The following is a 16,627-nucleotide window of genomic DNA, read 5'->3' as shown; positions in this document are numbered from 1 at the left end:
GCCGTCAACACGCTTGCTGGCCACGTCCGTCGGGGGTGTCAGAAGAGGCCCTTTGAGCAAACGTACTATGTAGATTCATAGAGCTCCTTCCTGCGCTTCACCTACCTAGCCGCGCTGCATGAGGGGGCAGCCCCCCCCCCATCAAATAAATAAAAATACCAAAATAAAAGACCAATTGTGGCGCAGATAACTCGGTCCTGGGAGCCCCCAAACATGAAGTTTCCCCTCCACCAAAATCCTGGCTATGCCCATACTGCCGCCCGCCCACCCCAATATGATTACGTTATAAAGGATGCAACTATAAGGTACATGGAAGACTAGCTTAGCAGCAGTTAATATAAAAGTTCAAAAAGTTGTTTCATTTTACATATAAGGAGCCACAGGCGTTTCCTTAAGTACATAGGTGGTTCATATTACGTGGTTAGCATTAAATGTCGAATTGAAGAGGTATAGCTATTACTTTACCAATTTCCATGACTGCATAGTGGTAATTATTCCCATATGCACTCACTAGAATTACTTTAGCTTTATCTTTTTGGAGCTCAGGGACTGCTCCAGATTGGTGGGGGTTGCAACATGTCATTGATGCAATGATAAAACATTAATGTTGGATTTGCACTGAACCATTCACACGTTCCACTTTGCGAGTTGTTCTGCTATACTTCCCCCAAAATAACATGTTAGTGCTATCTGGAAGGACACTCTCATGCTGAACAGTGCAACAAAAAGAACTTCAACAGTAGAACAGACTCCCTTGGGCCCAGCTCAGTTGCTTAGACTGTGGTGCTGATAAGGCCAAGGTTGTGGGTTCAATCCCCATACAGGCCACTTGCATATTCCAGCATTGCAGGGGGTTGGACTAGACGAACCCTTCATGGTCCTTTCCAACTCTACAACTCTGTGAAAAACAGGACAAACCCATACACACACACACACACCAGAACATTTGGGTTATAAAAAATTAGATTATTCCTTCAGGAAGCTACAGGACAGGCACTGATTTCTGCATTCCTCCTTGGGGCCAACTCATCCAACCACAGGCCAGAGGCAAAAATGGGGCAGGTAGAGCAGTGGGTGCAACAATGCAGGCTTATTCGATCCACTTAGAAGTTTGCAGTCTCTCTATGTACACATACAAACACACACCTTTATCCTGGCAAGTCCAGAACATCACCCAAGGACACATTCCAGCCATGAAAAAACATCAAGGGTGTGTCATTTGGGAGGTGCATGACCTGGGCATGGTCCCAACACTGAGATAATAGAGGGCTGGAGGTCTGCATTTGGCCTTTGGGCTGAGGTTTCCCACCCCTCATTTAGAGCTTTAAAGGCCAGGACCTTGAACTGAGTTTGGATGCCACCTAGGAGCCAGCAACACTCTTTCAATACTGGCGTAATATGGAGCATGCACCTAGGAATTCACCAGGCAGCTTTGGTTAACCCATTTAACAGCCTTCACTGTCCCCTCTCGGAGTGGAAATGAGTACTGGAATGCCAATGCAACATCACATTTTGTGAGACTCTGGCGAAACATCAGATGGCACACGGCATTTGCTGCTTCAGTGCATCTGATATTCTACTGCCAAGCTACTATATCATTCATAATAATAATAATAATAATAATAATAATAATAATAATAATAATAATAAAAACCTACGTATTGACAAAGATACCTCCCTCACTGGTTGCAATCCCTTTGGACTACATTGTGGCAACAGATTTGGGGGAAGTGATTATTGTACACATTTATTATGCACTTCACACAACAGTCATTTCAGAGGTTGAAGCTACTTTTCATTACCCACAGGTAACAGGTTCTGCATGCTCGGATCCCTATGAGATTCGGAGACATCGAATTCTGCTGTTGGTATGCTTATAACTGGAGCGTGTGCAGACCCAGCGCTTTGCTCTTCTGAACATGCGGTCAATTCTGATTTCTGGGGCTCAAGGCTACTATTTACTTCTTCCTGAAAGCTCCTTAGTGATAGTGATGGTGTTGGCCCAATTAACCTCTCACTGTCTTCTTGGGTTGGGGACTGGGCTGAGACTTCCATGTTGCTTGCCCTGTTTTCATCCAGAAAAGGTTTCTGGTGTGAATTATCCTGGTGCTTCACTTCAGACTTGCTGCTTTCCACTGATACGATTTTAGCACAACTATGAGATGAGCATGAACTGCGAGCTGAAGGGACGGAGTTGTGGTGGTTAGCGAGTTTACTTCCATATCTTGGAACTGGAATTGGCTTTGAGATGGGGATGTAGTCCACAAAAAGCACTCTATCCTTCTTACGGGGTTCTTCGGGGGAAGCTAACTCCTTCTCAAAAAAATCTGGAAGTTGGGATTTTATTCCTGAAATCAGGCTTCTAGATGAAATAGTACGGTATATGGCCAGCGTTGGATTCTCTCCACATACCATAAGGCCTTCTTTCTGACGCTGAGGCATGTTTGTTGAAATACTCCTTTCAGGGACCGTATGTCTGCTGAAAGTTTTTGTGACACTTCCACTCATCTTCTGAACAATCTCTTTCTGAGAACTTGTGAAGATATCATCACATGGTGTTTTCTTCACAGATAAAATCTGAACAGCGATGCGTTTTGGTTTCCCAGACAGGGCTGGCTTTTTCTTCCTCTTTGTAGTTTCATTGGGGGGAGAATTTTGTTTACTTCTGGTGATTGCAGTGGATTCATTATAGTTATTTCGTAGGACCGGGTTTAGCTGCATGCATATTTCACCACTCCTATTCACACCATAAAATGCTCCATCCCCATACATAGAAAGACATGTATTCAATGCATGCTTCTTTACATACCCTTCATTGTGGCAATAGACGGGAAATGATTCACTTGACTTCTAGAGAAAGGAGGAGAGAAATGTTAAAACCTTTCAGACCAACAAAACTTTCACACCACTTGACAAGCTTTATTAGCTTGGTGAGAATGTCTAGCTTGTAGGCACGCACACTGCTAGGGCACGTGTGTCTGTTTCTCATCAGCGGAGGCATTGTTTGACCCTGGGAGTGCTTATTAGACCTGTGCCCACTAAATCCAGTTCAGCCACCTCAAGCCATAGCTCTGAGGTCTCTCCAGCCACCAACAGCACAGGGTAGGAAGCAGCTAGAACTCCTGTTCCAGTATTGTTGTCTGCCAGGGAAGAGCTTTCTTCAGAAAGGCTTTGCTCTACTGTCTCAATCCCCCCCTCCCCATTCCTCCAGTCTGCCATCCCAGATCTGAACCCAAAGGCACTAAGTGACTCATGACATGAACATATCCAGGTAGGGATAGGAAGGACCCCTGTCTGAAACTCTGGAGAGCTGCTGCCAGTCAGTGTAAACAATACTGGATTAGATGGACCAGTGATCTAACATACTGAGCCATACTAAAGCAGTTTCCTATGTGCATGACCCATTCTTCAAAGAGCTCAGACTAGCATTTCAGCTTCACAACGACCCCATGAGATGGGCAAGGCTGTAAGATAATGACTTGCCCAAAAATACACACAGCTTTATAGCTAAGTAGCAATTTGACTGAAACAAGATTTCCCATATACAAGCTCAGCATTCTCAGGCACTGTATGACACTGGGCCCATTTCTGTATCTGTAGTATTAGTAAAATCCAATCTATATGCTTTGAAAACAGATGAAGTCATTTGTGCGGTGGGGGGCGGGGGGCGGGGGATAGTACTTTGTAAACGAAGTCTTCTGATTGCAATGAGGGTTTAATTCAGCAGTAAATCATGCAGAAATGCATTTCCCCGTATTTTGTGACACATTTCACTCAGGTCCCATAAAAAGATTACATCTGTGGGCTTAGATGTCAGTTAAGCCAGTTGCTAAAGGTCATGTGAATATGGCCAAGATAACATATAACATGGCAAGAATGTAAAAAAAAAAATTGTATATTACCATCAGCATTAGTTGAACAGAATGCTGATTAGCTGCTGTCCAATGGGAAATGGGACTTTCTGTGTGGTGTTTGTCCTACTCAGAATAGGCCTATTGAGGTTAGAAACATGACTTAGTTCATTAATTTCAATTGTCCATGCTTAGCAGCAGTTGGTTGAACACACTTCCCCATTAAAAAAAAAAAGAGTTTTAAAATATACAACAAAAAATGTCTTCCTTTGGTCCTTCAAATAGGAATAGCAGGGATAGTTGCACTGTGAAGTCTATTGGTTTATCAAGTATTTTAGCAGCCTCTTGCCTAAGACAGCTACTGATTTAACTGATAGCCACGGGGATTTCCATTCTTGTGAACCAGTTCTTCATAAAGAATTCTCTTACATTCTGTAATTAGCAATGAGAATTCTTTCAAACCATGTGACCTGTTTTTCCAGTGAGTATCTTAACACTGAGATAAGAATGGGAAATTCTTAAGGTAACTACTTTCTTAACCTATAGAATTTTTTAAAAAACCCATTAAACAGGTAGAAGTGGTGGGGAGATGATATTACCGGTGAGCTGTCACATTTTGGCCCTGAGCTGCCAGCTCTGATCACTTTGGCATTTGGTTTTTCTATTTCATCCTCAATGCACAGAGGTACAGAAACCTTCTTCTTTTTCAGTACCGCATCCTCAAAGTGGGTAAAAGTCTTAATATTTTTTTCCTCATTGGTGAAATCGTATTTCCAAAGAGCGTCTCTGCATTTTAAAAAATAGTGATAGTAATAAGTGGTCACCAAACAATTAAATAAGCAATATTACTGGATATTGCTAGTTCCAACCCTGCTATTACATTCTTCAAAAGTAATTTGTTATCAGCCCAGTCCTGTGGAACACTGCCAGTTGAGATTCAGTGAGTGCCTTCTGTGCCCAATTTTAAAAATCTGCTAAAAACTTTTCTATTCTGTCAGGCCTATGCAGGCAATTAAGAATACATTCCCACAATGGTTTACTGATGTTTGTTTTTCTTTCCTTTTATCTTTTAGCTTGTTCTTTAAAAAAACTTTTTATGATTTTATTGTTTGGTTTCATGTTTTTATATTGTTGTAAACCACTGTGATATAATTTTTATGATACAGTGGTATATAAATGTCTGTATGTATGAATGTATGTGTTCAGATAATGCCTTTTGCAAGAGCACCAGATCACTTATTCACCTGGTATGCTTCAAAGCCAGTAGTAATACTACTATTAACAGCAACATGCTTTTTCAACGTGTCAAGCACCTTGCACATGTTAATCTCAGTCATTCTTACAACAACCCTAGGTCACTCTCATTGCCCTCCTATTGCATAGCAGTTCAGCCGCTATGGCTGAGCTGTAATTTAACTAGGGAATCTCCTACATCTACAGCTCTCCCACATTTCATTAAATATATTCTCATTTTTCCATAGGTTCTGCTGCATCCAAGAAACAATGAACATAAAGCAGTTGCCTTGTTTTCTTGTTTGCATCAGAAAAATTGTCGTGAACGCAACTCAGGGTCTGAGGGAGAAAGCACAGAGACCAAAGCAATAGTACCGGTTTTCAGAAATACTATATTAATTCCATCTATTCAAGTGCTCTCGATTTCATAGCACATTCACACATCCTCTGCAGGGATATAGCTGCCAAAGACAGCTTCTCTGTCTAATCAGATGGCCAATTCAACTTTACTGGGTGAGTCTGGAGAAGAAGAAAGCTGCTCCCTACATACTTGCTATCCACGCTATGAATAATTGTAAAAGTTTTTGGCATGTTCCCAATTTTACTTGCCTTTTTATTTTAGCTACAAAACCCCAAACCTGACCTCGCAGTCCTTCAGTATAGTCCAGGGGTCTGCAACCCGCGGCTCCGGAGCCGCATGTGGCTCTTTTACACCTTTGCCGCGGCTCCGGGGCAGATACTAGCGAGGGGAGGAGGCGCATTGTGCGCCCCGACACTCCCCACTGTGGCGGGCGCTGTACTGGCTGTGACGTTGCATGGGGGCGATGCGTGCGTTAGTCACGCACCGTCCCGACGTCACCTTCCCGCCCGCTGTCAGATCGGAGGGCAGCGGCGCGCATGCTTTAAATGTTGCAATGGTTTTGCGGCTCCCAGGTTTTTTTCCCTTCGGAAACTGGTCCAAGTGGCTCTTTTTGTCTTAAAGGTTGCAGACCCCTGGTATAGTCCAACAGACATCAAAAGCCACATAAAATAATATAGTAAAGGTATTCTTGATCCTGATGTTAAACAGATCCCAAAAAATGTGTCCTGTAAGCCTCATAAAAGGGTAAATTGGAGTTTCATATGCCCCATGGATTCCACATTCTTGGGCAAACAGGAGCATTTTTCATACTCAAGCTGTGGCACTTTGATAGGCTCTGAACAATGTCATATATGTTAGTAGGAAATAAAAGTGAGATTGCCAAAGTGCTCTTTTGTAAGTATATCTGATATATTTTGTCATAAGTTTTATTTATTTTCTGACAGAGTGTTATTTTCTTGGAATCAAAAGGGAGGAAAAAGACTTCTTAGCTTAGCTTTCAACATATAATTGAAGGAAATTTATTGTATAGGGGGACTGAGAATTCCATGGACCGTGGACTATAAAACAAAGACATGTAAAGACTCACAAATATTATTAGAGTCAGAGAAGGCATAAAAAGAACAAAGTATTTATAGAAAAGTGTTCTATATTTGTTACATATTAGAACCATAAGGTACAGGATAAAATACAATCATATGATGTACAGTGGTACCTCGGGTTACATACACTTCAGGTTACATATGCTTCAGGTTTCAGACTCCGCTAACCCAGAAATATTACCTCGGGTTAAGAACTTTGCTTCAGGATGAGAACAGAAATCGCACAGCGGCAGCGGGAGGCCCATTAGCTAAAGTGGTGCTTCAGGTTAAGAACAGTTTCAGGTTAAGAATGGACCTCCGGAACGAATTAAATACTTAACCCAAGGTACCACTGTAATGGTTGTTGTGTTAAATGAATAGTTGGGAAATATTATCTAAATATATTTTGAAATAATGATACTGTATCAAAATAGTATCTACTGATTTTTATTCAATTGTTTTTATAGGAATTTATTGACTTTGCATTTTATGTGTCCCACTAGTAATAAACAAAACCACTAGCTCTACACACACACACACACACACACACACACACACACAAAACCACACACATATTCCTTATTTCTTATGGCAGGGCATCAGGAGAGGGATAGGGAGGAGAGCAATATAAAACTCCTACAAATGAAGGTCCTCTCCCCGCTACTTTATATAACCTTCTATTCTATTTCTGAAATTTTGAGGATAGTGCCCACACTAATTTTAGCCAAAATTGCACCACCCAAGCACAAAAGGGGGAGGTATGGGCAGAATCTGGAGAATCCCAAGGAAGGCACAAGTAAAAAAATATATCAGTATCAATAAATCACTGCTCCCCCACCCACCTGCACTGGCCTCCTGTCTCCCTGCCTCTGTCTCCCTCCTCTTTGCCTTCCAATGCTGTTGCAATGGTCCAGTGCTCCACAGTGCCATCTGTCTGTGGCCAAGCACACTACAGCATTATGACACCCTTGCATTTTTATTATATAATAAATCTTATGAGCTTTCATTTATAAAAAGTAAGCCTCTAGCCCTACTAGAAGGAACATTATAAAGCAAAATATGCAAGCATCTTTCTAAGCAATTTCTGTGAGCTAGTCTGGTTGCTCCTGCCTTTCAGTGTTTTTAGCCAATGAGTGAAATCAGAACTATGATTGATGACAGATAGTTGGACGCAAGTCCATAAGAATCCTTGTGGTTTTTTCCTATTGGGACAGAACACTGGATATTGGGAGCAGCTTTATTCTTTTACTGGGCAATTATTATTATTATTATTATTATTATTATTTATTGAATTTATATACCGTCCTATAGCCGGAGGTCTCAGGGCGGTTCACTGAATAAAATCAAAATATAATCAAAATAAAAGTAACAACCCCTCAAAAAAGCCACATTGTAAAAGGGCATAGGAAAATACTGACTCCTTACTATATTTACAAAAATTTAAAAAATAAAAAATAAAGTATGCCACTCTGCATTCTAGTCTCCTTCTCTCCAGTGGCTACAGGCCTAAGACAACTCCTCTTAGGAATCAATCCCCTGTGTAGCTGAACACAAGTAGGACTTGTGGATTGGAAAAACATGCAGTAGTCAGGCTAGATTAAGATTGGCTGAAGCCTTGAAGCTGTACTAATTTGCAGGAGTGGAGTATCCCCCAAAATGTACCTTTATATATGCATTTATATATACATCACTTTGGTTAAGGGAACCAAAATTTGATGCCTGATACAAGCACCACATCCTCCTTTGTAGCCATTTTATGCCTCCAACATCTTCTCAACAGCCATGTGCACTATTATTCCTGATTATGAATAGTTACCTTTTGTTCAGGTTATCTTGTAAAGAATGTACATTTGTACAGGATTTGACTTTACCCTTTCTCTTCAGTTCCTGATCAACTCCATGTTTGGCTTCATCATAAACACCTGAAATGACAATGAAATTTATTACATCTCACAAATACAATGGCATAGACAAGATAAAAGTGGCTTTTCACAGAAAACACTCATAGTAGCTTATATTAAATAATAACTTGAAGTTAGATAAAATAAAGAATATGAGGGTACAGGGTAGCACCATTGTGGTTCCGTTGTTGGTCTGAGAGCTGATTCAGATACTAAAGCTCAGCATGGAGCCTCTGTCATTTATAAGCTGCTTATAAGCTAGCCACAAAGAGAACCTCCATACCTGTCCTAAACTATGGTTTTTTAATTAAATTATAAGCATCTGGTTTATTTTCATCATAATTACGTATAAATCAAAATATAACTAGGTCAATACATTCTAACAAATATTTTATTTTGTACTCAAAAGGTTAGGAAATTTGTTTTAAGAAGTGCACGAGATGTATCGAATAATATATGCAGAAACAAATCTTTGTCTACTCTCCCAGTTTAGGCAAATGCTGCTGGTTCAAAAACCATCGCTAGCTTTCCCAGCCTTTGGGGCGAAACTCAACAATTGGACTATGACTTTTTCAGTGATGGTCTGTTTCTCGCTCAGATGGTTCTTCCAAATTACTGAGGCATTTGTGAGGCCAAAGTGCTATGTAATGGCTACTATGGTTTTTGTTAGTCATTTTTATTATTTATTTTTCTCCAACCTTTTCCCACAGCAACAGTTGTCCTTCCATCCTCACGACTGGTTCCTCTAAATACACTCCTGTGATAATCATCCATGCCACTCAAAGATTTCCTTTCATCCTGGTTGTTGGGAAACATTTTTTTGTGCATATGTCAAAGCAGTTATACGGACTTACAGCAATTATCCTATGCAAGCAATATCACTTTGGGCTACAATTAAATGACATAGAGCCGTATGAAGACAACATGTCTTTGATATAATTGACTCAAATTGCAAATGTTCTTTTAATACTTTGAGTTAGGTTTTATCATGTCACATGCAAGATTGTCCCATATCAATTTACACAAGAACTAGTCACATTTCTTCTGTATTCAAAATGCCTCTGTAGTCAACATAAGGCTATATTTTGAGTGGTGTCTCGGAACTAAAGTGTAGTGGATAGAGTGTTAAACTAGGAATTGGGAGACCAAGATTCGAATTCCTACTCAGCCATGAAGGTCACTTTGGGCCAGTCATTGCCTCTCAGCATAACTTCCCTCACAGGGATGTTGAGAGGATAAAATGTGAAGGAAGGGGAACCACGTATTGAACACATTAATATATTTTAAAACATGCAGGTTTTTAGATCCTCTTTGATCCTAAAACAGAGGATCCTATAAACAGGATTGTATTGCTAAGGATGATTTCATAGGAAAAATAGTGTGTGGCTCTAAATGTAATTTGTAATTACAAAAATACTACTTATGCAAGGATTATACTTATGCAAGTATTATAATTATACTTATATTTGTTAAATAAATATTCAAGAAAGCCTTTGCTATTTCCTTCACTATTCTGATTTCCCCCCTTGAGGCTTATTTGTCCCATTTATATAATCTGCCATTCTAAATTGCATCCCACATAAGAGGGACAGTGTTGTTTAGTTTAACATTTAATGATTTTTATCTAAAATAATCTTTTTAAAAAATTGTTGGGATTAGCAGGCAACCAGAATTATCGACACTATCCTCCCCAAGGAGAACATTCCTTTCTTCTGCAGACTATTATGGGAACATTTGGCAGTAACACAGAACTGGTGTATTACGCAACACTGTGCATCATTGTTAAAACAACCTAGGCTGCTTAAGGCTGTCAAAGCCATGCAAATTTCCTCCATCAGTGGTACAGGGTTGCCATACAATCTAATTGGCTTCCTCTTTCATACATCATGCAAACATATGTCTTGACCAAAAATAACAATGTCTAACTAACCACCACCACCAATTAATTTTTCAGCAAATAAGAACCAGTTGACCCATATACCAGACAAGTGTGCTAGATCGTTCAATAAATTATTTTATAGAAACAGCAAGAAAACACTTGGCAGCATGGCTCACCTCTGACATTCTCCCAGGTCTTTTCTGCACTTCTGTGGCGGAATGAGCAGATTTAAGCCTTTGTTTTAGTTTCAGGAGTGTGAAACCTCCATCTAGAGCCTGCATGTTCACTGAAAAAAAAACATTAAAATGTTAATAAATCACATTTTTTATGTTGTCTCTAATGTTATTGGTCACCCACCGAACTCAAACCCAGCTCTGGCTCTTCTGTTGCTAGACACAGATCTAGATTCTCTCCCCTCATACGAAAAAAGGAACTCACTGCCATGCTGTTTACTGCTGCCTGTTTAGAGATTGGCTCCCATTGTTAGGCCTCCAAAGGACAATTTCTGACAGGATGGCTAGAAAATGTTTGGGATTTTTGGCTCTTTCTGGGCACCTAATGCAACATGGAAGGGTTATTAGAGGTCAAACTGGACATGATCATTTCAATAATGTGTGATCACCATGTAAATAGAAGTGATGTTAATTTAAGACCTCCACTACTCATGCTTCCTTATGGAGAGGTTATGTCACAGATAGTTAAACCCTTGACAATGTGTTCAATGTTTCAGTTATTTTAGTGTCCCCACTCAACTTTTATTTTTATACGCAGTTGATATACGGTATGCATGTAACACTATACAGGTTTTGTTGGAACTAACCAATGCTATTTTACTGCAAATTAAAATATATATATTCTATTAAAAAATCAAATTGCACAGCACTGAAGTCCACTGGGATAGTTCAGAGTTTGTCTTCAATGGGCAGAATTTGATGACTGCAGTGCAAGCATCAAGTACACATCTCTGCTTGCTTTAAAATACATCTGGAATGGTCAAATGGATCATCAGATTTAAGGTAATCCCATATCCTATATTATACTGCATACTAATATTGACCACATTCTCCTAGTGTGGATCCTTCTGGAGTCAAAATGGTGCCATCAACACAGAAGAGGAAGGTACCATCAGGCTTGGGGGAACCCTAGTTGCAGAAGTATTTCTAAAAATGGGGAGGGGAGGGGGTGGAATGTTCCAAACCAATTCCCTGCTTTAAATAAAAACAGCAAACATACCTCTCTGATTAGTTGGTTTATGTTTCAGGTAGCTTGGAGCACTAAATAGCCTCACAACAGGTTTTCCAGAGTGGTCCTTCCTTTGTGTTGACAGAGATTGGGGCCTAACAGTAATACAATAACAACAGCTGTAAAACTACAGGAAACATTATATGGCTGGATACGGTTAAATCACTTGTGAAAGGCAGCAGAAAAGAATGTCAGCATTTTGTCAAGAGATTATTTTAATTGGCATATTGGTTTTCACGGGATTACTTTTATTTACACACTAGTTTATTTCTTAAATGTTATAGTCCGTTTCAGGACAGATTTCAACAAAATCATAAAGCAATGAACAAAACAACCCAAGTGTAACAAAAAAATGTTGTGGGTGGGGGCAGCCATGCAATCCTTGAAGTTGGAGACGTGAGGTCATTGGACAGGGTCACCCTGGGTTCACTAAAATTCACTAAATTTATGTCCCATTCTTCCTCCAACAAACTCAAAGCACCAAACCTGGTTCTCCCCCTTTTATTTCCCCCCGGCTCCCTGTGAGGTAGTTTAGGGCCAAAGCTTAGACACACATCTTCTTGCTTTTAGAAATGCATGTAAGCATGCATATTACATACATACACAATGAATATGTTCCTGAAAGATAAGGGTTAGTGTATCCCTCAGCCGAAAGGTGGAAGGCATTTGTTCCACAGAAATGTTTGCTTGTTCTGTACAAACTCAACAGACCCGCCACGCTAGTAAGCTTTCATTGTGCTTGCAGCATATGGGGGAGCTGGGCTGAGTCCTCCACTTGTTAGCTAACTTATTGTTGTTGGCCAAGGTCCTTGCATTGGAAGGCAAAAATGAGCGAAGGATTGGACACAACATGACAAGTCTCCCTCTGCACCAAAACACTGATAAATAAATCCATCCTATTTATTGTAAAAAAAATTGATCGTTAAAAAAACCCCAACCAAAACCCTCCGAACGGTTTATAAAAAGACTGAAGCAATAAAATTATTAGTAAAAACAGCAATTTAAAGCATTAAAATAATAATTAAAATAAGCGATAAGCTAAACAAAAAATTAAAATACATGTAAAATATTCTACATATCTGAGTAGGCTTGTCTATACAAAAATGATTTTAAAAGGCACCGAAAAGAGTACAGTGGAGGCATCTGCCTGATGTTAATAGGCAGGGAATTCTAAAGTGTAGGTGCTACCACACCAAATGACTGGTTTCTTACAAATGCAGAGCAAGTATTATGTAGCACCTGTAACAGTCCCAGTTCCACAGACTGAAGCGGCCCAGTGTAAATATATGGGATAAGGTGAAACCACTGGTAAACTGGTCCCAAGTTGTTAAGGGGTTTATATACTAATCGTATTGTCTTGAACTTGATCTGGTATCAGATTGGCAACTAGTGCAGGTCTCTGAGCACAGGCGTCACATGCTGACAGCGTCTTAACTCCCGTAAGTAATCGTCACTCAAATAAATCATTTTATTTGTTTGCCTCCTTTCCGAACTTATAACCATGCTCAAGGTGCCTTACAACTTTCTAGGAATTAAAGAACTACAAACGTAACAAAAGTAGTCATAAAGAAAACATCAAAAAGTACACAACCAAATGTGGAACCATTTCCACATATAAAAATGTGATACAAAATAAAGATGCGAATAATTAACAGCAACAACTCCCGCCCCCAACAAGCAATACCCCAGCCCACGATTCTGTTCAGCAACCTCAGCTTTTGTAGCTGGAGTCAGTCAGTGTCCTGCCATCCCAGGCCAAGTGGGAAAAGGCCTGCAAGGCAGGGAGCAGCTCTTCCCAGACTCACATCCAAATAGATTTGATTTTTATCCATTCTTTTATTAGACACAAATTTAAACATAAAACCTATCCTGTACCTGCTGCAAATTGTATACATACATTTATTCATAATGAATAAATTATGTCCACAAAGTATTCTAAATTGAGCAAGGAATATGAATACATACCTCTTTCTAAATAAGGACCTTTTTTTTTTAACGATGAGAAACTACACTAAATCATAAAGAACCACCTTATTTGTTCACCTTACTTACTAGTGTATCAGACCAGTCCACAGGGTTCAGGGAGCAATACAAAGCATTCTGTGGAGTCAAGTGGGGAAACTATAGTATGAAGATAGTTCAAGAAGATGGACTTAACTACCAAAAATAAACACCGGTATGAACTTAAGGTGTGGGTGGGTGTCTCACCTTTGTGACTGCTGAACTGTGCTCTGATCATCTTGAATAACATGCTGAGTGGACGGAGTTACAGAAATACTTGATTTTACAGATCGAGACAATTCATAATTCAGATTCAAGTCAAATGTCAGGGGAGTTCTCACACACGGGTTTACCTGTACTCTCCCTAGCTTTCGGCACTGTTAATAAAAAAGATACAGCATTCACTGGTATAGTGTTTCATGCTTTTCACTAAGGGCAGAAAGTTCCAGGGCAGCTTTATGGAATGGTTTGTTTGAGAGCAATGGCATTTTAAGATCTGTTTGTTTACTTTTATACAGGGTGAGCGGGTAGTTAGCAGGTAGGCCCTTCTTCAAGGACTCCCACCAAATGAGGTGTGTGGTGAGGGGTATACCGTAAGTGAAATTGAAACCCTGGTTGTGGAATGTACTGCCAGATTGGTTTGCCGGAGCCTTAATGTTCCATTGCCACAATTTTATTATTTTCCTTTAGCGCTTAAATGTTATTCTTTGCTCTTTGTATTTTATCTGAATTTGGAGTTTGTTTGAATGCTGCTTCAAATTTTATTACTTTATATTAATGTTATTTTTAACCTGTTTGTTTTTTATTATGTAAACTTGGGCACAACTCCTACTGCAGAAGAATATAGATATGTACAAGTGTAAGCCCTCCTTGCATGATGTTATGATGTGGGTCTTCTGGAAAATGTTGAATTGGAAAACCAGGGAAATTTGCCTTGGAAAATTTTCAGTCTGCATTGGAAATTTTTCTGATGCCCTCGAGAGTGGCTTAATTTAGGTTGTTTACTTTACTTGTATGTAGCAAACAAAGCTAAAAACTTTGGAGGGGCTAAGGTTGCCTAATATTTTATTTGCAACTGTTATCCATCTGTTGTTTCCAGTAAACCTAGGAATCAGAATTTTTTCAATGGAAAAAGAAAGCACTGGGAAATATTCTGCTCCACATCACTATACTCCATACCCTCTTTTTGTGACAGGAACACTGTATGTGCATAAAGGCATACAGATGTACAAATATACATGCTGTTCTAAGTGACCACATACAAGAGTTGCCCTTATGACTTTTCCCATGTAGAACCTGCATACTAGGGACTTGGTCTTGGAAACCTAATGAATAATCCATTCACTAGGGTATCCCTATCAATCAAAATGGAAAACTACATTATACGAAAAGCTAAAAGACTTGGGGTTTTCGCCACAAGCACTGATAACCGCAGGTTACGAGAAAGCCAGAGCAACAATTCGCCGACGAGTCTGGGATGTAGAATTTCAGTGTCATGTGAGTGAGATGAATAAACAGCCAGAAATCAAAGACAATGGGAGAGGTTTTACCCCAGCAATATATCTGTCAAAAATTACAAATATCTAAATATAGACATTCATTCACCCTTGCTAGATTCAATGTGCTGCCATCTGCCTTATTGCAGGGCAGTTATGTGGGTAAACTGTTTGCAGAGCAAGTCTGCCCCTGTGGCCTGATAGAGGTAGAAACCATCTCTCATGTCTTGCTATGATGTTGTTTTTATAAGGATATACTCTCGGTCTTTATCACCCCTGTTATACAGAAAATTCCAAGTGGGTCTGAATCTCAATGCTTAAAATCCCTGATAAGAGGATAAAACCCTACTGGATCCCTGGATTCACTAGGGTTTGGTTGCAACTGACAGTTATACCACAAGAAACATCTTTCAAATATACACTTTTTGAAGATTGCATGTCTTCCAACCACTAGGTAATCCTAACCGATTTGGCTTCAATTTATTTATTTTTAATCTACAACACCATCTAAAATTAATATCCAGCTTTGCTAATATAAATACTGTCATGTTTTTCATTGCTTCTGCTCTTTGCCTAACAAAGGCACTGTGTTTTGCTTGAGGTTATAGGCAGGTCTGCATAACTGCTAGCTTTGGTGTTCCCAAAAGTAGGGGTCAAACATTTGCCACAGAATCTTGCATGTAGCCTGTGACCTGCAGCATCTAGCTGAGAGTTATTTAGTCAAGTTTGCAATATCCATTTTGGAACTTTATCTAAATGCATACCGACATGAAGCCATTTTTGCTGTTGTTGTTCTATTTGTTTTGTTTTCATTTTAATTCTCTCTGCCTGTTCCCTACTACAGTACATAACATCTAGCCTGGAGTTCAAGAGAACTCGAAAGCTTGTTCCCTATTCTACAACGGTTTGGTTGACCCTAAGAAAGGGTATTGCCCAACTATGGATTTTGATATATTTCAAAACAGAGTCATAACTGTTCCCATGGCTTATATTATACGTACCTCAATTAGCTCATATTTGCTAAGTCTTTTCTTCTCATATTGCTTCATAACATCGAGTTTTACCAGTACTCTCTGGACCATGTTTATTCTTCATTCCCTAGGGCAAAGTTCTTTTTTCTAAAGAAAGAAAGAAAGAAAGAAAGAAAGAAAGAAAGAAAGGGAAAAAGTAGCAAGAATGAATCTGCTGCTATTGCTTGGCAGAGATTGGGAGTGGTGCGCAACCTTTGTAACAACGTAAAAATGTCATTCAGAGATGGGGGAAATAGGGACCAGAACAGGAAGTGTTTAAGCTTTTAAATAAATAAATATCTGCTTATGTTACATGTTTTCCTTTTTGCTCACAGTTGCATAGAAACTGTTTGATCTGCAGGATTGCTCTGAAAGTTCTTCCTTGTTCTATTCATGAATGGTTTGCTTAGAGGTAAGTCTGTGTTCACCAGGGGAATTACTCCTAAGTGCTCATAAGACTTCAGCCTTAAAACTGCTATTGCAGCTCTGCTCTGACTGGTCAAAGGAGCAGCAACACAACAAGAAATGGGAAACAGCCAGATTGACCAATGTTTTGGCTTTTAAAAAATCTACA

General features: G+C 39.6%; 1 protein-coding gene across 2 annotated transcripts; it reads right to left on the bottom strand.

Moving 5' to 3' along the window:
- Positions 1–1,715: 1,715 nt before the first annotated feature.
- C5H1orf141 (chromosome 5 C1orf141 homolog) lies at positions 1,716–16,155 on the bottom strand. Of its 2 annotated transcripts, XM_077928607.1 has the most exons (8): positions 16,045–16,155; positions 13,755–13,924; positions 11,538–11,641; positions 10,481–10,590; positions 9,124–9,223; positions 8,341–8,446; positions 4,451–4,637; positions 1,716–2,850 (listed from the first exon to the last, which is right to left on the bottom strand). In XM_077928607.1, the coding sequence occupies exons 1-8, from the start codon at positions 16,123–16,125 to the stop codon at positions 1,789–1,791; spliced, it is 1,920 nt and encodes a 639-aa protein (XP_077784733.1). In that variant the 5' UTR covers positions 16,126–16,155; the 3' UTR covers positions 1,716–1,788. The 2 variants fall into 2 exon arrangements, with proteins under 2 accessions (XP_077784733.1, XP_028588973.2); XM_028733140.2 differs by lacking the exon at positions 13,755–13,924 and having other exon boundaries at positions 16,045–16,129.
- Between the last annotated feature and the right edge of the window lie 472 nt (positions 16,156–16,627).

This window comes from Podarcis muralis, chromosome 5 (genome assembly GCF_964188315.1).
Source record: "Podarcis muralis chromosome 5, rPodMur119.hap1.1, whole genome shotgun sequence".
Taxonomy (NCBI): domain Eukaryota; kingdom Metazoa; phylum Chordata; class Lepidosauria; order Squamata; family Lacertidae; genus Podarcis; species Podarcis muralis.
Note: the sequence above shows the minus strand (reverse complement) of the source record. Positions and strands in the feature narration are given on the sequence as shown.

Bases quoted from the DNA above. Each gene is read 5' to 3' on its own strand.
- C5H1orf141 (XM_077928607.1), bottom strand. From the start codon at position 16,125: ATGGTCCAGAGAGTACTGGTAAAACTCGATGTTATGAAGCAATATGAG. The intron at 8,447-9,123 runs GTTGGAGAAAAA...TTGTCATTTCAG, and splicing joins AACTGTTGCTGTGGGAAAAG to GTGTTTATGATGAAGCCAAA. The intron at 4,638-8,340 runs GTAACTATTCAT...TTTAAAATGCAG, and splicing joins CAAGATAACCTGAACAAAAG to AGACGCTCTTTGGAAATACG.